The 21,598-nt window shown below is 36.5% G+C and overlaps 2 protein-coding genes across 2 annotated transcripts in view; one reads left to right on the top strand and one right to left on the bottom strand.

The window, feature by feature from the left end:
• LOC134531981 (bystin) overlaps positions 1-4,451 on the top strand; it is a 38,155-nt gene extending 33,704 nt beyond the window's left edge. Inside the window, exons 5-7 of the mRNA XM_063368085.1 lie at positions 42-268; positions 1,613-1,821; positions 4,195-4,451. Of these exons, the coding sequence (XP_063224155.1) occupies positions 42-268; positions 1,613-1,821; positions 4,195-4,408 (650 nt within the window). The 3' untranslated portion in view covers positions 4,409-4,451. The remainder of the gene's footprint in view (positions 1-41; positions 269-1,612; positions 1,822-4,194) is intronic.
• A 2,099-nt stretch (positions 4,452-6,550) lies between these two features.
• LOC134531982 (transport and Golgi organization protein 11) lies at positions 6,551-20,758 on the bottom strand. Its single transcript, XM_063368086.1, has 5 exons — positions 20,533-20,758; positions 20,241-20,454; positions 15,760-15,854; positions 14,629-14,777; positions 6,551-14,053 (listed from the first exon to the last, which is right to left on the bottom strand). The coding sequence occupies exons 2-5, from the start codon at positions 20,452-20,454 to the stop codon at positions 13,852-13,854; spliced, it is 660 nt and encodes a 219-aa protein (XP_063224156.1). The 5' UTR covers positions 20,533-20,758; the 3' UTR covers positions 6,551-13,851.
• Positions 20,759-21,598: the final 840 nt, after the last annotated feature.

Here is a 21,598-nt window from a genome sequence, read left to right as displayed (position 1 = left end):
CGGGCAACCGAACGACAGTGTGTCCTGCCCCTTGACCGCAGACCCGGGGAGGTGGAGCGCGGCGGCCATGTACCAGGCCACGCGCATCTTCACGTCCAACCTGTCCGAGAAGATGGCGCAGCGGTTCTTCAACCTGGTGCTGCTGCCGCGCGTGCGCGACGACATCGCGGAGTTCAAGCGGCTCAACTTCCACCTGTACCAGGCGCTGCGCAAGGCCCTGTTCAAGCCGGGCGCGTTCATGAAGGGCCTCCTGCTGCCGCTGTGCGAGGTGCCGTTCTCCCCCACGCGTCGATCCGAGTAGAGCCGTGACAGTGTTTAGTTGAACTGATGTATCCTGCCGATCCACGACACGCTTGTTAATTTTCGGCCGATGTTAATGAAGAACGAAGGTGTTTGTCATAAGCTAAAGATCCACCACTATGCTTTTCACTTTTCGTACTCCTGCATACTTTCAACTCGCGTCGTTTCTTAGCCATGCATGCCAGCCGTGCGTACCAAACTGAAACATCTTGTATTTTATTACGTTCTTGAACCTAATTAATTGTGTATAAATATATACCATCACCGTAAAGTTAGATAAGAACAAAAAATTTGAATTATTTAAAGCTTACTGCTTCTACAAACAACAGGAAACTGCAAAGAAATGGCCTTAATGTTGTGACGGAGACTTTTTTTAAATAACTTACATCAACTTTTTAATTGAATTTTAAAAAAAATGCAATAATACAGGCCTTCACTTAATGTAAATTACTTTTATTGTTTCACGTGCAAACACATCTCCGTATAAATGTCGGTACTGTGAATTTTGGCTACCAGAAGCGTTAAGTTGGTATTGGAATTTACATTCATGAATGGCAAACATATTCAAAGTCTTGCAATCTTGCACATTTTAATTTATTTTTTATTCTTCGTATTTCGTGAATCAATATGTTTCATAGTTACCTATTACTAAATTATCTTATGTTATATAAATGCATATTGTTAATTAAATTTTCCAGCCTTCATTAGCATAGTCATGTTTAATTAAACAACTAACAGGTTGTCAACAAGAACATGAAAACAAGCTTTAAAATACCAGTTAAAAAATAACAGTTGCAATATATTAAAAAAACCAAGATTTTTCCAATATATTTAGTACAAACATTTCTGTACTAAATCCATGCTAAATATTAACATATTGAATTTAATATACCTGTTTTTAAAGATTATTTTTTTGTAATCTTAAGTTGAGTTTTGATTAAATATGCTGATTAATTTTAAGATATTTTTTGTTGCATTTCGGTGCTTTATGGTGTATTAACTTGCATTTTGGTGTGTTCTGGCATGCTTCTCGGTGTTATTTCGGCTCTATCGCAATTCACCATACAGTCTTGCCCCTATTAATAGGGTGAAATATCATACAATTTACCTGAAAAAACCTTTCTTTTTGTTCATTAATAATGAAAGTACTTTATACTAAACGTAAAACATATTTTTCATAACTTGAAAATGTATACTTTAAAGTGAAAATTTTTTTAAAGTGAGGTACTTTATAATAAGGTTTCTCTGTACACAATGTTTGTTAGTGACATAATAACCTTAAGTGAGATATATTACTTTAATTCACTTGCAGAGTGGGACTTGTACCCTGCGAGAAGCGATCATCATTGGGTCTGTTGTGGCCCGGAACTCCATACCGGTCCTACACTCCTCAGCGGCCTTGCTGAAGATCGCCGAAATGGACTACAACGGAGCAAACTCCGTCTTCCTGCGCATCTTCTTCGACAAGAAGTACGCCCTCCCGTACCGAGTGGTTGACGCTGTGGTGTTCCATTTCCTCAGGCAAGTACTGTCGCAAAGAGTTGCCATCCGCAGAAAATATGTTCCCCAGTTAGTTGACAACTAGGTATACAGTAGAATACCGGTACAACGTACCTCATTATAAAGTATATTTCACTTTAACGTATTTTTTTTAAGTCCCCGCCAAAAATCGTATCTTCACCATGCAAAATGGTTTCAGTTTAAAGTATCATATTTTCACTATAACGTATAAATTCTACTCGTAGCGTGGCATTACTACACCAAAATTTACTTAAACTGGTAAATAAATTTCCAGCTAAATGATTAATGTTGTAGAACAAACATACACAAATACCACCACAACGTATTATCTAACCTCTAAACCCTGAAAACAAAGTTACAAACAGTTGCGCGCACTACCATAGATTATACCATACGTAGTATGCGACGTGAGCAACACAACACCATTCGATACATCGAAACATGGAATTTTGAGAGTAGTATTAATTATTTAGACAATAGTGTTATGCTACGCTAATATACTGTTTGACGTCTGTGCCGGGATATTTTATTGTTATTGTTGAGTTTATTTTCAGGTTACGTTATTTAGACACCGCATTGTATTTGTGCTGCAAAATGAGATAAATGGAGATAAAAAGAAACGAAAGCAATTCACGCTTAAGGAAAAAGTGGAAATACTCAGAGAACTAGACAAAGGAAAAAAGCAAGTCGCAGTTGCGAAGACATAATATGAGATAGAACATTTAGTTCAACAGAGCATCATTCAAGCTCAAAAACAAACTGAAATAACACATTTTTTAAAAGTAACTAAACTTAAATTATACATACACACCAATGTTTAAACTGAAGTCAGATGTTGGCTAAAAAATAATGTATCTTACAATATCGCTATTTTTGTATTTTTTAATTTTTTTTTTTTTTTCTCTTTGTAAAGATGATATGTATGTATGTTTCAGTACTAAGTACTTTCAGTACTAAGTACAAAAACTTGAGGTCCCTGTAAGTACTTAGTACTGAGATTCCACTGTATCTTATTTAACTAAGATTTATAACAAATTTGTTCTAGATGATCTACGTGACCACAATTCACAAGAGTGTTGGTTATTAACAGAGATCTTCAGCTTTTAAAATTCCAAAAAATTTAAACCCAGAAAAACTTACTTACAATAAAAGTCCCTTACTCGTTCACATTAGTTGCCACAGCTTTGCCGAATTAGCAAACATTGATAATTTTTTAGAGGAAAGTCCAAAAAAATTAATGTACAATACAATGGTATTTAAAACGAGTTGTAATAATTTCCAGATGTATCCTACTGTACAGAGTAAACTCTTCTCAGATTCATAATTGTTGTCTTTGCTAGGCCTGTGCGAAATCTTCGAATAAAAACACTAATAATATTACTATTCATATTCGATTTGACCTCGAATACTAACACTTTGAATGAAATAACGAATATCTGTTCCCTCACGCATATTTGACATTGCGTACCATGTGCTTTTGTCATTTACCAATGTTCACTGTTGAGAAGATTATATCATTTCTGCGATATACTTTTTTTTTGTAATGTTATAATGGGACTTCATAATCAAAAATATGAACAATAAGTGATAAGTATTCATAGTATAGGTATTCAGTTTTTTCTCCCCTCTAATGTCTCTCTAAACAGTAATGGAAAAATTGTTTTAATGATTAAAACACTGCATATTTGTGATTTCAAACTTGAAAACAAAATATTATCTTCATTCATTTCATCATACGCACCAAAAGTGTGAAGGAAAAAAAAAAGTCAACAACCATGGACTAAAACACCACAATACACGGACCTCCATTGCGATAACCATTAAGAGCAGTAAACGTCATAGTTTCAATGCCCATTAAATTGATAGTCGCGATCGGCCTAACATGTGATACAGTAGCAGCTTACTCAGGGGTGTAGCCTTGGAGGGGGGGGGGGGGGTGGATTAGGGGTTCTAACCCCCCCCCCCCCCAGCCCCAATTATTTTTTCTTATCTGAAAGCAGGTTACTGCTATAAATATCTTTAATTAATTTCTTCATCACTCAAACAATTGTTTTATTATATTTAAAGTTAAGTGCCGAAAACTGCTAAAATAGCACTATTTTACACCTTAAAATCAATCCAAATTTTTTTTCGGGGGTGGACCCCCGGACTCCCCTGTTTTAATAGGGGGGGGGGGGGGGACCACGCTTCTTGACCCGCCCCCTGCTCCCATACACAAATCCTGGCTACGCCACTGAGCTTACTTACTGTATAATATCTACAGCAAAACAGACGTTGGGACTCTAAAATTTATATGAAGAAAAAAAACCCTGTGAATAATGGTTTAAAATGCCAGATGAAACGGCGATGTGTGACGTGGCGGCTGTGCGGCAGGTTCGAGCGGGACCGGCGGGAGCTGCCCGTGCTGTGGCACCAGGCCCTGCTGACCTTCGTGCAGCGCTACAAGGGCGACATCAGCTCGGAGCAGCGCGAGCTCCTGCTGGGCCTGCTGCGGCACCAGTCGCACGCCACCATCACGCCCGAGGTGCGGCGCGAGCTGCAGCACGCCCGCTGTCGCGACGTCGAGGTCCCGCCCGTCTGCTCCTAGTGTTCAACTGTCAATCAGTACACAATAAAATAAAATCACTGTACATTTGACGCTTAAGAAACGCAACTCGCGTGTAATGAATGGTAGAAAAATCTTATGGCTGTAACCTACAGCACGATGTGAAAACTTCACTGCCGGTCCACGACTTGCCGGATGGCGTGGCGGGAGAATGCGTCGCAGCACAGCGGGAAAAGAAAAAAAATTAAAACGTCGACTCAGATGAAGCAAGTCTGAAGGCCTTTAAACAGATCTGTGACCTTATTAACGGCAAAGTGTGGAGATAGATCACGAGGAAGCGAGAGAGCGTGTGTGGAAAGTTGCTGTTTCTCCTTAAGTGCCATTGATGCAAGGCAGCAGGGCCAGCCTGTCATGTAGCCATTATCGCAAAACACATAATTGAAGCCTAAATCTGACAAACAATAAGCTGTGGAAATGTAACACGTAAAGAATGAGATTCCTTTGAAGGCAACGAATTACAAGAACTTAATCTGTTTATTTCTGGTAAAAACACTGCGAACGCGCAGAACCTAAACGAGGGGGTAGGCTGAATACAAAACTGTTTTGAGTACCGTGTTTTCTCGCATAATCGTCGCACATTTTATTCTAAAATCAAGTTTGAAAAGTAAGGGTGCGAAGTTTATGCGGTAAAAAAAATTTGTTAGGTAAAGTTATTCATAAAAACAAAACCTGTTCATGGACAGTACGTTTATTTAAAAAAAAAGGTGGAGTATACAAGAGCACGCCAAACAATTTATATTAATAATTCATTAAACAAAAACCTTCCTTCAACTTTAAATAGAAAAACAAAAACTGTGACGTGAACGCAAGGCATTTGAATCTGTGACGTGAACTAACGCTTAACTATAGTCGTAGTACATACTCACTACGAAAGAGTTTGGCTATCAACTGTAGTTAACTCAGCTCATGATAGAGAGTGCGCGTTGCATGCAATCGGCGAGATATCGATATTAAAATACGTGAGTACGCTCTATACAGGAAGCAACATAACCAAACATGAATGATGCCAATTAGCGCTGGCTACATGTTTATAAGCGGTACACCGCAGCGCTGCAGACGATCAGATAAAGGAAGTAACGTTTAAAAACGTCTTTAAAAGAAAATTTACATGTGAGATAACTTCGTATTTCCATTAATTAAATAAATAAGTGGTAATGTCCGAATAAATATTAGATTTCTACTTTAAAATACATCGTTTTATATGGAAATGATACCTACACAAAGCGCTCGGCATCTAATAGCGGGACCAAAAACATCATGCGACGTTTATGCGAGAAGTTTTTTTATCCCAATTTTGACGGCCTAAAATATAGGTGCGATGATTGTGTGATAAGAGGGAAGAATGGTTTGTGTACATCACACTGTCTGGCAAGTCCGTGAATGACCAGTACAGATTGTGTTTTCATAACGGTATGTACAGACCAGTGGAAGGGATGAGTTGGCTGGGGATCTCTTTGTCACGCACATCATAAACATTAGCTCTCATTTTTAACAAGTGCTAGAGAAAAGAAATGCACCATTTAAAACAGTTGTGTCATCGTTCGATAACCACTATGCAAGAATTATTCATGCATGTAAGCAGTGCAGCTTTTGGATATGGGTGCATATTCAAGCTATTCAAGAAGTACCAACCCATTCTGTAAGTTATGATGCGGAAATGTCCGCAGTAACGAGTTTGTCTTCCATAAACGAAATTAAAGGCAAAAAAAATATAAAGTCCTTCATAACAAATGTCTGCTAAACAAGTATCTGTTAGTTGATGACTTACCTATAGCTGATGACTATCAGGATCAAATAGTTTTATCAGTTGGCTTTTGCACATTCATATAATTTTCCATAAGTTTGAAGGCCACGTGAAGAATAATTCAAGGTTACTCATTTCCAACTCTATGGTCTCTGATTAAGGTTGTTACTTCAAATATAGATTTAATTTTTTCCCTTTCTGACTATTAGAATCTGTGCTTTATAAATTAAAATCTTGAAACCAGTTTTTTCTCTCCAAATTAAAAAAGAGCATCTAACAACTTAATGAAATTGTCACAATAATAAATAATCTAATGTACTGACCAGTAAATTGGTGGAAATTCAGGCATGGGAATAAAAGGACTACATGAAAACAAAAAGTCAATCAGCAGCAATACTTTATACATAAAAATCCCTTATTCCAGTTAAAAACATTATTTACAAAATGAGTTTTGCATAGTAAAATTTACAGTATAAGTTGATTTCCTCTTAACACTGCAAATGAGTGTGACATGTACATAAATAAGCATTAACATAACAGCAGAGTAAAAAAAAATGGTTAAAAGGGTTTAGTGTAGGTCACATTTCCATATATTTTATAAATACAATTTATATTATGTATTAACAATACAATACTATAACATATTTTGAATGCACAAACATTACCAACTACTACAGCTCCCAAACTATTTGTATATTAGATATCTTTGGTAACAATTATCTTAACACACAGTAGAACCCCTTTTTGTTACACTATTGAAAGGGTTGTCTGAAAATTTAAAATAAGAGAAATGTATCAGAGTTGAAATAAGTACGCCTAACCCCTCAATGAGTGAAAAACTAGTACTTTTGTGCTCAGCCACTCTCTTTAAAAAGTTTAGTTTTTAATCAATTGAAAATGTTTTCTATCTTTTAAATGCCACTATCTTGATAAAATGCATACAGATAAAAATTTATTTATTACTCAATAGAGTAAAAGATAATAAAATTTTACTCTTGACATTTAAATTTGCCACTGTCGACATTAACTGACGTTTGCAAATATGAATACCATAAATAATAACTATGTAGTACTAGTTGTATAATTTACTGATGGACAGTCAGAATTTCTATGAACTTTAGTGTGTGTGCTCATTTTCTCAAAGTCTGCTACTATAATGCCAGTATTGGCAGCCTGTAAATATGATTTTTAATGTAAGAACACATTGAAAAATCCAGGAGCTACAGCACTAGTGTTCCCAACAGCATTTTAGATTTAGTATTTCACACAAAAGTGTTATCTTCATATGTATGCTGTACATGACAAACACGGAAATAACAGAGGCGTAAATTGTGGGAAGCAGATTGATTGTAGGCGTGTTGTAATCAGCGGGAATTTATTCATTGCATCAAATGAGGTCAAAACGGGACTGAAATAAAATGGCACAATTAACTGGAAAATGTAAAAAGGAGTTCTACTGTATCTGATAGATATTTACAAATACATAGACTGTAAAAAAAAATATCTAGTGATCACTAGAAACATACATACATATATAATTATTACAACATGTACTGAAGAGTCCCCAGAACCTGAAAACATTCAAAGTTTGATTTTGAAATTGTACTATTTTTTACACTATGTGCACTGTGCCTCTTTGCAATGGCAGTCACAAATCTTTTTTTGCTGTGAAAATTTAACACACGGCAACTAAGCAGAATAAAACTAAGTTATTTGAAATGCACCACACAGCTCACACTCTCTCTTAATTTATGGCAGCACTAAACAATAATTAAAAAAAAAAAATAAAAAAAAAAGTGCTCTCAATAGAGCACTTCCATTAACCACCAAATCATTAAGGTAAAATTAGTAAATAAATGTCTCATGCTTATAACCAACATTGGATTTGCTGCGTTATAATTGTTTTTCCCAATATTTTATCTGTTTGAGTTTTATAACAGATAACCATTTTAATGATAAATATCAATTGTTAAGAAAAACAGAAAAGAACCTTATATAAGGTCTTGATATCATGGAAACACGCAAAAGTATATAGTAGATATAACTGTCTCGTAGCAGTAGTTGATAATGACCAGGTACTCCTAATAGTGTCTCAGGATTAAAAAACAAGGAATTTGAACCATTTACTATTTCAGTTTAGAACAATAATAATGATAATCAAGCTGTGATTTTCACCATTCACCCTAAGATATATTTCTCTCAGATCTGCACTTTATCCCACACAAAATTTAGTCTCAACAGTTTGGTGGGGCTGTCCACGATCCTAATTTTCACAATTACTCTTTGAAGTTAAATAAAGAGCAGTGAAATATTGATGTGCACGTCGCTGTCATTGGTAACAGTAAAATTACACAATACCGTTTTTACCCGCAGAAGAGTTGCCCCAAGCATATAGGTCGCAGCTGTAATTTGGGTCACACTAATACAACTTTTTTGTCGTAAGGGTAGCCCTCTAGTACGAGTTGTCCATATATCTGTATCTGTCTACAGTGCAGTCTCAGCTTATTTGTGCATGTGCTGCTCAGATGTTTTAACTAAACAATTTATACTTACTCGTAACATACTTATTAAAAAAAACTAACACAGGATAGTTATTTACACATCTACTCATGGCACACCACAATTAAAAATTTTTTTCACGCAAGATTATAAATTTGCATAAGAATCGCACAAAATTTTTTTAAACTAAACATCGACATAAAATATGCATCCATTTGCGGGTAAATTCGGTACTTAGCAATTGTTTACCCCCCCCCCCCCCCTTCAGAACTTAAGTTTTGAAACACCTAATTGAGTAGGAATTATTGATGGCAACTATCACACAAGCTAATGTGATAGTTAAGAGTAGGTGGTTAAATCTTAAAATCTTTATGATTAGAATTTTATACTTTATCTTTTGGTCGGTTTCATTTAAAAAAAAAGAAATGATCTGTTATTGGTTTTATTATACTGCTAAAATAATGACACCAATTGATTTTTGCACATAAAAACATTTGAGAGAAAATTTGTTTTTAACTTATATTTTGGTTTGGTTGCAATCCATATGATTTTGTCCCTGACAAGGACATTTAAAAGTTGTTGAGAAACACTGAATTCCAATAATCTTTGAAGTACCGTATAAACCCACTTACCACCCGCCCCCGGGTAAGACCCGTGCCCTTATTTTTAGAATGCCAAGGTGGGAAAAAATGTTTTTATTGCAAATCTGCATGGAAAAAAAATAATTTAGTCGTGATTTCTTTTCTTTTCAACCAGTAACAAATCGTAAAGAATTATCAAAAAAGTACTATGCTACTTATTAAAGCCTCGGCATTTGCGTTAAAAGTGTACAGAAGGCAGGCAACTGCAATGTGGCAACATGGCGCGAGTAGAACGTGGCATCGCCACGCGCGATCGAGAACAACACGCCGTGTGTGCGCGTGACCTTGCCCAGCTCCCAGCTGTTTACAGTTACAATCTTCCGCGTCCATTATCGTGCGCTGGGCAATGACCTCGTTCAAACAAAATAAACGATAAAGCACGCGAGTCCTAGCCACGCATAATAAAAACTATTTTTATTACATGCATAATAAAAAACCTTGTGCCTAAATGTGGCATATTCTACAGCTTCCGCAGCTTTAACACATGCCTCTGAAATGCTATTAATTTCTCATCGTTGCTTGTCGGTAAACGCTGGCAGATTGTAGTACGCCGCCTCATGGACAAACCCTTTCTTACCATGAACCTGCGCATCCAGTTCCTACTTGTTTTAAAGCCTTCACCCACGCCAAGTTCACGAGCAATTTGCAGCGCCTTTAGCGAACACATTTCCATGCTTACAGCGCACTCGAATTGCCGTCTGTCCTGATGTAGTCGTGGAGTTTTTCCTCTATCTCCGGAAACTTTGCTACCGCACCACGGAACACACGTCTATCGCCACTGGCCGAAAACAGTTTGTCTTTACTTTTCCTCCAATCCCTCATACATGATTCGTCGACATATTTTCGCCCAGCAACACGGTTACCGATTTCTTCCGCTTCACTGATTATTTTTAATTTTTCCGCAACTGTGAAAGAACGCAACTTTTTACGATTCATTACAATAGTTGCAGCCGACACACGTGTAAAACCACTGGGTACTTTGCAAATGAGGATAGGACAATGCATGGGAGCGCGCGTTTGTAACCAGCGAAGCTGCAGCGTGACAACGCTGTGAGGAATGTGACCTTAACTGTCTGCCGCTTCCTTCCCCTCCTTTTCCCCTACTCCTCTTTTCTATCACAGCAATCTCCAGTCACGCCGGCGTTATTTCGTCACCGCGCTAAAATGGCCCAAGACCCGTGTAACACCCGCACCCTACTTTTTCGAACCTGATTTTTTGAAAAAAGGTGCGGGTGGTATGTGGGTTTATACGGTATTATATCCTTAGCCATGTTGTAAGTTATTTTCACTGTGCGAGATGAACACCAGAACCTTAAGTTAATTGGCTTTTAAGGGAGACAATCAAAACAATAGGTTTAACATCCTCATGTAACTGAGGTAAAAATGAAAAGTTTAGAATTGTTCATCAATATTACTAGTTTGGCTGTAAAAATTAATCTGACTCCAGTTGATTCTTTAGATATTATTTAATTAATATAAAGTAGTAACAATTCGGAAATACAACCGTTAGTAAAAAAAAAAAGTTCCTTTCTGTTTTTATACCTAAGAAATGCTTCAAGGAATTGTTCAGTACAAATCAAAGCATAAATTTTTTTTTGAAGACTAGGACTGATAAAACATATATTATGGCACACCAATTGAGGAAACCATCTAGCTACGGACATATTTGTGTTAGTGAGGTGAAATTACTAGTCAGAAGTTTGCCAGCACATGCCAATACGGTATCACCTTTTAGTGCAAATATCTAAACGAAGATGCAGTCTATGCAACAAATGGACTTAGTTGTAATCCTAAAATTTTGATGTGTAAAAATAACAATAATAAAGTATTAATGAACGTTCCTATGATTCCAATACTTAGTTTTTCAAACAATTTTTTTTTGAATATATGCTCATAACATGCCCACCAAAAATTTGAGAACTTTTGAGGTGAGCACGACGAATACAAATTTTATGTGCACACAATGCCGCACAGACATCTTGAGTAGTTTTTAATTGCACGTGTTATTCTGAAGCTTAACGTACTGTTTGATCACACAGAGGGATATGCCTCTAAAAATAATAGACTTAAATTAGGGATGTTAAAGGTAACATTTTTTTTTTTTTTAATTTATGATTCTAGAATTCATGAATTTTTAATTTATTACATTTAATTGAAGAACTATGTAAAAAATAAAAACATCAAAGCGTTACTGTCATAGTACAATGGTAATAAAATCTTTTATTAGAGTAATGCCTTATAGATATTATTAAAACCAAAAACTTTTATTAATCCAGACTAACTTATACAAAGTTAAAAATCCAAATTTTATATATATTAATTACATTGCAAATACATTAATAAAACATTCCTAAGTTGTTTGAAGTAACTGGTTTTTGATGCTTCAATTATTGGTTATTGCTTTTACAGATCATTAAGATTCCTTAAAGACTTTGACATCCCTAATTAAAACAAAAAAAAAAGAAGCTTTTATGTTGCTTAAACATAGCATTTAGTTAGAAACTGTATCATCAGTCTCAGAGGCATATGAAAGACACAACATTTTACTTACAAAAATACCTTATTGTTAGCCATGCCATTTTTATTTAGTTTTAATTTTATGTTGGATTTTATTTCTTACAAAAAATATACGCTTGCAAAGAAAAATCATGTTTAGTTTTATTAACTGAAGAGTAACAATAAATCTGCAGCCATGAGAGATTGCAATGATGATGTGCACAAGTATGAAGTATTCGAGTATCATTTCAAAAAAGGTCCATTTAAAGACTGATGACAAACTGTCGAGCACAATTAATTGAATGCCGCTGCCAGCTATTCTGAATATTAAAAATGCAATTTCATTTCTTATTCCTTAACAATCGAGCAACCACAGGTTTAATTTCATTTTTAACTAGAGCATCTGCAAACTGGATTCTGAATTCACCAGCTACCAATCCGCTCTAGTTCCTCCGACGACTCAGCAGGCAGCTTCAAGCAAAACAAGAACTTGTGAGTTGTGGATGAAGAAGAGTCGCTGAAACGAAGGAACTGAAGAAAGGGCACCGTGTGCCAGGAGTGGAGCATGCGGTTTAGTTCGACTCAACACGCGAAACCTCACCAGACCCTGACACCAGAAGGATCAACGGATAGAGAGCTTTTTCTTGACTAGGTGGGTCTATTTTCTATAAATATAAGGTTCTGAATTGGACGAAAATGTCAAAACGTTGACAGTAATTTGATTTCATTCCTAGTAAATAATCAAGAATCACACGTCCCTAAAATTGTTTTCCATACCTACACTAACTTACCAGTACATCTAAAATTTCATATAATTTCGGATGCAGAAACTACGTATCTAGTTTTGAAACCACACAAATGGCAATTATTTAATAGGCTTGTCTGGTTAGGTACAAAAAATACATGTTGCCCCATTGTACTTAATGGTGTCCAAAACTGCACTTTTGACTACAAGTAACCATTTTTGTTCATTTAGTACCACACACGTAAAAACAACCATCTACTGTTGGGACGTGTTTTCTTTAACATACTATGAAACACTTAACTTACGATCAGATGAATGTGACCACGCTAGCATGTGCACATCAGACAAACCCCAACATGTTCCCAACTTATGTTCCAAGTTACTACAACTTGAGTATGGCATGACTAGCGCTCTTATTTATAGTCTAATGCAAATAAGGAAACAAATTGTATACTTATGGTATGACAGGTAGGGAACATGATATAGACTAGAAGGTTGAAGTCCTGAAAGGCATGCAGTACAAAATATGTAGGTACTTGAGGGAATACATTTAAGAATAGGAATTAGTTTTCATTATCAGAATACTAACATACTGTCCTGCATGAGCTAGCAAAGTGCATGTAAATGCTACTTAATTTTTTGAATTATATTCTATGAACAGTTTTATCTTGAACCAATATAATAAGTGCAATCATTCTTTTTAGGTAAAACCTGAGGAAAATTTCCAATTTTTTTTATTCCTATTTGGTTGTAATCAGATTCATATCAGTCATAAACAAAAAAGAAATCAGCCCTGCAAAAACATGTATTCACAAGCAGACAACAGTAGCACCTAAAATAGCAGGAAATTAAATATGTATGCATTAAATTAGAAAGAAAAAAAACTTCAGTGGCAAGATTGTGCCAGATGTCCAACAATTAAATTATTCAGTATTGAAAACACACTGGCTTCAGATTTTTCTACATTACTATTTTAATTAACTATGAAATTACGATACCACTTTAGAACTGAAGACACTTGCTCACACTATTTTCATGCCATCTAAAAAATTTTTTTTGAATGTATTTGAAGAGCGAAATAAAACAAATGTATTAGCAACAAAATTTTGAGGTAGAATCTGTAACATTAAAGAAAATAAATCTGAAGAACGTGAGTTTAGTTTTTCACCACAAAAAAAATTAAGGCTTAGGAAACGGTGTGAGCAAATGCATCAGGTAATCAGCGTCAAACAGAGGATTTTATCATTTAGCATATCGCCGGCAAAAGAGTTCCTACGTGAACTGGTCTCCCTGAAGGAGGCTATACCCGGCCGAGCCACAGCACAGTCTTGACCAGCAGGTACGCCAACCCAACGGCGTAGATGATCTTCTCCCGCTGCTGCCGCTGCAGGCTGTCCAGCTCCATGGCCATGAGGCGGCGGTTCATCTTGGCCATCTGCCGACGTAAGTGCTGCACCTCCTCCGACAGCGTCAGACCATCGCCCACCGGAGGCGTCGACTCCCTGCGGACCAATCACAGTCCGTCCACGCCCGTCCCAACACCCTCTGGACCAATCACAGTCTGTACAAACCCATCCCAACAACCTCTGGACCCACTATCGACTCCCTTGTGAACCAGTCACAGTTCGTGCAAGCACATCCCAACAAACTCATTATCTTTCTATCTGGGCGGGCTAGCTGCTATTGTATTTTCACCGGTGAAAGGTATAGCAGTTATACTTTTTGTGGTACCAGTACCGAGATTATACCTACGGTTCTCAGTGCCAGTTAATTTGCCGAGAACCGTTGGAATCAAGAACCAAGATCCGGGACCAACCCAACACTATTCTGCACAAATAAAGTTGTTTACTTAAAAAATAAAATATCAGGTTTCTTTCTATTAACGCTCAATATTAATATTATACAATGTTAAGTTTTTTTTATTGAACCTTGTTATACAAAGGGCACTAATTGGTTAATCACATAGTTCAAACATCAGAAACTCTAAATTTTTTTTTTTACTGCAATCCAGTATTTTATGAAATAGGTGTAATAGAGCCTTGCAGAGAACAGTATTCGCAATTCACTCGCACCTTACCTGTTTGCCACCTTGTCGACGTAGCGCACCTTGGGCTTGACGACGGCGGTCGTCTCCTCGCTGGCGGGCAGCTCCTGGACGAAGGACGGCAGGGGCTCGCCCGCCGAGGGGAAGAAGTGCTCGTCCAGCTTGATGACCCGCGGCGGCGTCTGCCCAACAAGAGCAGGGTTCATTATTTGCCATTTTAGAAGTGACATAAGTAGTGGCAATAAATAAAACTGTAGTGTAATAAAATCTTCAATTGGGCTATCCTTTACGAACCCGCGGTAAATCGTAACAATATATTATTATGTTTTTTTTTTTTTAGGTGAAAGTGTACAGTTCTTTTTTATCCTTTTCCTCTCATTCTCTGGATAACCTGGATTTTCATTAACTCGGTTGATCCGGGTTAGCAAGGTTCTACTGTATCGATAAACAGACTCATGGAATAGGCAGATTCCGGAATCAGAACTGACCCGACACTAATTAGAGTGGATAGTGAAATTTTAATTTGCATAAAAAATGCTCATAAAAATGCATCTATTTTAGACCATTAGCACATTAACTCTTAATGTTCAAACATTAGACTAAAATATACATATATAGAGCACTATCACAATAATAAGAGCAGAGTTTTAACTGAATAGTTTTTTTTAATCACATGATGCTTCATAAATAGCAATATGATGTTTAAAGGTTTAAAAAAACATTTGTCATAAACCAAGCAAAATTACATGAAAGGCAGTACACACCTAAAGAAATACAACAAATTTTCATTATAAAGTATTTGAAGAAACCCGACATTTCATACTTAAAAATAACAAAACAAAACTAAATGAAGTGATACTAAAAAAAATGTTTAATACCTTGCATGAACCTAAAATATATATATACTTTAGTGAGAAATCCTTTAAAATGAGGTACTACTTTGTAACGTGATTCCATTGTATACTTAAATATAATTAATAGTATGAAAACTACACTAAGTATCTAAAATGTCAATAGAATGTAACATAAAAAAAAAAGATTAAAAACCACAACAAGCAACCCCCATTAGGAATAAAATCAAGCCAAAATACTACACACAGTCACTATTTAAGTTACTTTTAATAATTTAGGATTTGGTAAAAAAAAAAAAGTGTGTCAACTCACGACAACTCTGACGGATTCAACAGTCGCGGGCATGATTGAGTTCTCCAACACCAGCTCCCTAGGCGGAGCTCTGGTCCCAATGTGGCGATCTTCCCCTGAAACAGTGCGACATGATACATAACTTTTCCCAAGCCAAAAGCACGTACTTGCACAGCACAAAACAGAGTCGGAATATTTGTGAACAAATTTTCTGCAATGAAAACCATGAAAAAGGGGGACATTGTGGAAAAAAAAATATTTTGGAGAAACAATTATTTTGTAGACTACTAGAGGATAATTTTTAATATAAAACAGAATCAAGGTTTTAGCTTTTTAGCAAGCCATGCACTTTTCTACGCAACTACAGTAATTGCACGGCTAGGCCAAAAGCATTAGTTGCTTAAGTTCGGTTCGCCCCAGCAAGCATAGCTTTGGATGAAAACATTTCTGTATGTTCCAGCACACAAGCCACTAACTAGAAAAAATAACTGAAGTTAGTTGTAAGGAAGGGCTGACAAACAGCGTGCAGAGCTCCGAGTGTTAACGCGCTATTCAAAGACCACCACAGTGTCTAGTTACTAATAGCATCCAAGAGTCATCACAACTGCCTATACTAAATAGAGACATTATGGGAAACTAGTAAGAAATACGCAAGACCATTAATGTTAGCGAACCTGGCGGTCTGCAGTGAACCTACATTTTTAAGTGCGTGAAACTAGTTAACAGTAGTGGCATATAGCGGCGTGAAATGTAAAATAGCTTGAGAGCAATGCGGAAAAGTGTCTCACGCTTCACCAAAGCTAATTGGCCAGTTTTTCCCATATTATCCTATTATGATGTTTGTCTATACACATTTCGTTACATGATTTAGTTTTTAACGTGTATTTTTTGACAGCGAAAAAGGCTAAAACTGGTGGTTTTCACAGATGTTTTCAGGTAAAGTAAAATTTAGCTCATGCTATTGTAGGTACCGTAATTGATATTCCACCACAAAATTATAAGACCACCACTTGAAGCTCAAAAGGGACCCGTTATCAACGCAAAGACTACATGTCATTGCCTGTGGGCGTAGAGGAGGTGAAAAGGCATATGATGTATTAGCAATTAGCTCCCCCCCACAACCCTTAAGAGCACAGGTGCCAAGAGCGTATCCAGGCATCTACCTTCTCTTCCAAAGTGGAAAAACAAGGAGCAAGGAAGGAGTTGTAGTTATAAAATTTGCAACTATGTAATCCTCACACACTAATGTTTCAAAAATTTTTCTTAAACAATATATAATTTTTTGTTGTTTGACAACGAAAAACCCTTCTCTCCCATTAAAGACGTAAATTCAATAATGCCCCCCCCCCCCCCCCCCCCTTCACATTTTCATTTTAATCTGGTTACTTCCTTGTCGGATGCCCAGCTACATTGCAACTTTCAAAAGATCCAATTAGGTAGATCAAATTAGTCCATTTATCCCATAGGGTAGGTAATTTCCACCGCAGAGCTTGTGGGTGTTAGCCAATGTTCATATTCAAACAGCCACCTTTAGGAAAATACCTATTAAAGAACAATGATGAAAGGTAGCTAGACCATCTTTTAGATCATGGAATCCAACTAGCTTGATCGCTGAATTTTTCATTCACGCCGTAAATGGGTGAATTAAATGGAAATAATTTTGGAAGCAAGCAGTGTGGTTTAGCTTGCTTAAACTTCTACTCTCTCACACAAGAATGCTTTTCAAGCTTTGAACAACCAGGGAAAGAACGACTATTAACATGCATTTTAAATTACATCACCTTTATAGAGATCTGACAGCATGAAAAAGATTTGTACAATAAATTATGATTATCATTTGCCATATGCTACAATAACTTTGCATAACACTATCTTCCCACTCAATCTAAAAGTAGCTACATACTGAGAACATGATTTAGTGTCTTTAACCATTCTGAATGTGAATTAATAGACAAGCATATGTGATTTCCACAATACAAAATTGATCTACCAATACAGATATAAAAGCATTATTAGTAAGGCACCTTCTGGTGTAACTCCAAACTGATAACAAGTCAGTATTACATTCTTGAGGTACGCATTTCGACTTGTGAAATCTGTTGGGTGAGGAAAATACATTTTTGCAATTAGTTTCGTTACTTTGGCTCAATCCCCATTTTCGAGATTACCTCAAGAAAAACTCCTTAAGGGCCCCGCCTGTCCGGGTACACATGCGGTGCGCAGAGCTTCAGGACAAACACAGCGATTTGAAAACTACTCTAGATATCCCAAGTGGGGTCTATTTACGAAAAGCATTTAAGAATTCACTGAGGGGCCGAAAAGTAGTTTTGATTCCGGATTAATTTTGATACTGTATATTTAAAAGTTAAAATGGCTAAAAGGTATGTTTTCAGAGTAATTTTAAGGCATAAAACAACAGATACAGATTCTTGAAAGCACTTAAGGGACTTGCATTACACCTTTATCTTCATTTCTCCACCATACAATGTTACGGTCAAAGCTCAAATTTCATACCTACTTGTCCTATGCACGACAAGAAGACTGCCCACCAGTTCAGAGTCTTGCACTTAGAGGCTAAAAGCACCAGCAAGCATTGCACTTATCATCCCGCCTCACCAACACCGATACATCCCTGAACAGACGAGCCCCTTAACTTTATGGCTTCCTCAGAAAACCTGGGAATTATTTCAAACACAAATACGATCACTGGCTTTACCCGGTTCTAGTCTTATAAGCTAATCAGGGGTCTACACAAATCTTTAATAAATTTCCCTGATATTTCCATGACCAAAGTTTTGAACTTTCCTAACTAATTTCCATTAAATAGTTTACTTGTTTTGCAATTTTCTGAAAGAAATAAAGAAAATCCAGCCTACAACAACCCATAGCTGGCCTAGTTCTATCTCCAATTTATTTATTACAAATAGAACCTTGCATGCACCACGTTGACTATGCATTAAAATACCACCTGAAGAAGAAAAAAAGTGTTTGGTCTTGGTGGTGACAAATTAAATCAAGATATTTTACCCTCAAATTACTATCACTGGGGAATTTTCATGAGTTTTCCTGGTTTTCAAGTGAATTCCCTGACTCTTACTGACTAATATGAACATCCCTGATTTTTCCTTCATTTCTCTTGACTTTCTAGAATGTAGACACCTTGCCTCTCCACTTTATTTTTATTTCTTGAAAATTCAAACACAACCATTCATACACCATATCATACTGTATGTGACTATTCATTAAATTACCACCTGAAAAAAAGTCTTCAGTCTGGGTGATAAACTGGAGCATGATATTTTACTCTCAAATTACTATCAGTGGGGAATTTCCACGATTTTTTTTCAGGGTTTCAAGTAAGTATACACACAGATCCACAAGGTAAAGCAAAAAAGGCAGCGGCCTTTTGTAAAGTAAAAATAAAAATCTGAAAATACCTTTTTTTGAACACCAGAGATGTTCTTACATTAAACCTGAAAATGGTGTTTCTATATTAATTTTTACTGGTTTTTGAGGAATCACAGTTAATAGGTTCCATTACAATACCAGTACACTGAAGCGGCTGCTGCCATTTTTTGCTTTCCCGTGTGGGTAATTGTGTGTATATTATTTGGAGAAATTAAGTTAATTTGTGAAAAGGTCGATTACATTAGAAACATAAAAAAAATACTCCAAAAAATGTGGATGGTTGTTTAGGTCAGGATAGCTACATCTTAAATTGATAATTCCTAAGCAACCATTACAAATATTTCACAGTATTTTCAATGTAGCTATAGTAACCCAACCAACCGTCCACAATTTTTTGAAGTATTTTTAATGAAGCTAACCAACATAATCGACCATTATCATGATTTAAAATTTTTTGCTCCCAATCAAATCATTTATTACTACGTGACTCAAAATACTACTTTAAATGCAAATGTCAGGAAGCAAAGATTCCATAATGCAATATAGTTATTTACAAACACAAAATACAGAAAATAGAAACATTAAAACTTCAATTAAAATTGCAATACAGTTGTCACATTAACTCCATTGATTATCAAAACAATACCTCTGTTTACTAAATTTCTCCAAAACCACCACATACCCACACCGAAAAAAAAAAAAAAGATAGTGGTCATGTCAATGAACATGCATTGTACTTAATGTAAGCTATAAACTGTAATTTCTCAGAAACTAGTAGGAATTCAGAAATGCTGTTTTCAGGGTAATACAGGTCGCCCCTAGTGTTTAACAAAAGTATTATCAAAGTTTTATTTTTTACTTTTCGTAAAAGCCCCTCCGTAAGAATAATACACAGCCTACAATTTTAAAAACATCACCTTTATGAGATAATCAAGCAGCTTTGTAGCGCTCAAAAATTAAATTTTCATAATTTTTTTTCACAGAAAAGCCACTTACGTAAAGAATTGCCATCGTGACGTCTAATGATTAGTAGGTATATAACCAAACAAAGTGTCTACATAGACGCTTCTTCACATTACCTACATACACCATACCTGCAACTAATATTCTGTCCGGTACGATCATTTCAAATTTTTCCGTATCATTCTTCCAATTGCTCCCAGCATTAGCATCTTCATCATCTAGTACACCATCTACTCTGATTCGTTTCGGAACCCTCATTTTCTGGCTTATGTCTGCAGTAAAGCTGGGGTCGTAGAAATGGTCGTATTCGCCGGAAAATCGTGTTGGGCTTGCTGCTTTTGACATCTACAAAAAATACTCTATAAGAAAACTAGAAAAAATATTCTCCTTAATAAACTGAACACAAAATTATTTTAATGTTACCTTCAAGATAATATTAATATATACACAAATTAAAACAATATTCAGACTTTTTTTTTTCAATTTAAATATCAAAATAAATTACGCGATAATCAGAAAGCAAAAACATTTCACCATACTGACATACATAACTTCTAGACAAAAATAATTCACAAAGTACAAATCAGAAGTTACGTTAAAAAACAAAGGTGAAATATGACCTCAGACATTGACACATTGCTACCAACATGGTGTAGATTTTTTTTTTATTTGTTATGTGGCCTACAGCTTTACGCCAACAGCCAAAGGGACATCATATTCAGCATGAATCTCAATTTCGAGTCGTTAGCAAATATCAGAATATATATGGTACACCCATGCCTTACCCGGGACTCGAACCCAGGACCCCTCGCACATGGTGTAGAAAAATGTGGTTGACTGCTACCAATTTTTTTTATATAGTTATGTGGCCTACAGATTACACCCATAGCCAAAGGGTCATTATATGCAGCTTGAATCTTCAATTTTCAGTCGTTATCAAATATGAGAAGATATATTTTACACCCATACCTTACCCGGGACTCGAACCCAAGACTCCTCGCACCGTAAGCCGATGTGCATCCAACTACGCTACGGAGGTCGGCAACTGCTATTAACGAGCATTACTCCTACGGACTGCTACCAACGTTTAGTTATTTTTATTGGTCCTTGTTTGTTATGCAGCCATGACAAACATATTTCAAATTTTCTTTGTTTAAAATATTGGTCAACAGCAAACTCTCTACTAAGTCGATATTCAAAAACGTAATAGGAACATATCTGTAATTGTTGATTAGCCTGTTCGGGGATACCGATAGATAAATGGTCCGGACAAGTCAGCGAGGAACTACGGGGCACGGCCCGCCAATGGTGGGGCCTGTGGGGCCAGTTTGGTATGCTGAGGGGCGAATTCTCCACCGCCCTCACCCACCGATGCAACACCGACCAGGCGTTGGTTCACTGCACATCGAAGTTCTTTGGCGAGCGACAACGTGAAGGCAAGGCAGTTGAACACTTCATAGCACAAAAGATGCGACTTTTCAAGCGCGTT

The sequence above is a fragment of the Bacillus rossius genome, chromosome 5 (assembly GCF_032445375.1).
Source record: "Bacillus rossius redtenbacheri isolate Brsri chromosome 5, Brsri_v3, whole genome shotgun sequence".
Lineage (NCBI taxonomy): Eukaryota > Metazoa > Arthropoda > Insecta > Phasmatodea > Bacillidae > Bacillus > Bacillus rossius.
This window is presented reverse-complemented; position numbering and strand designations above follow the sequence as displayed.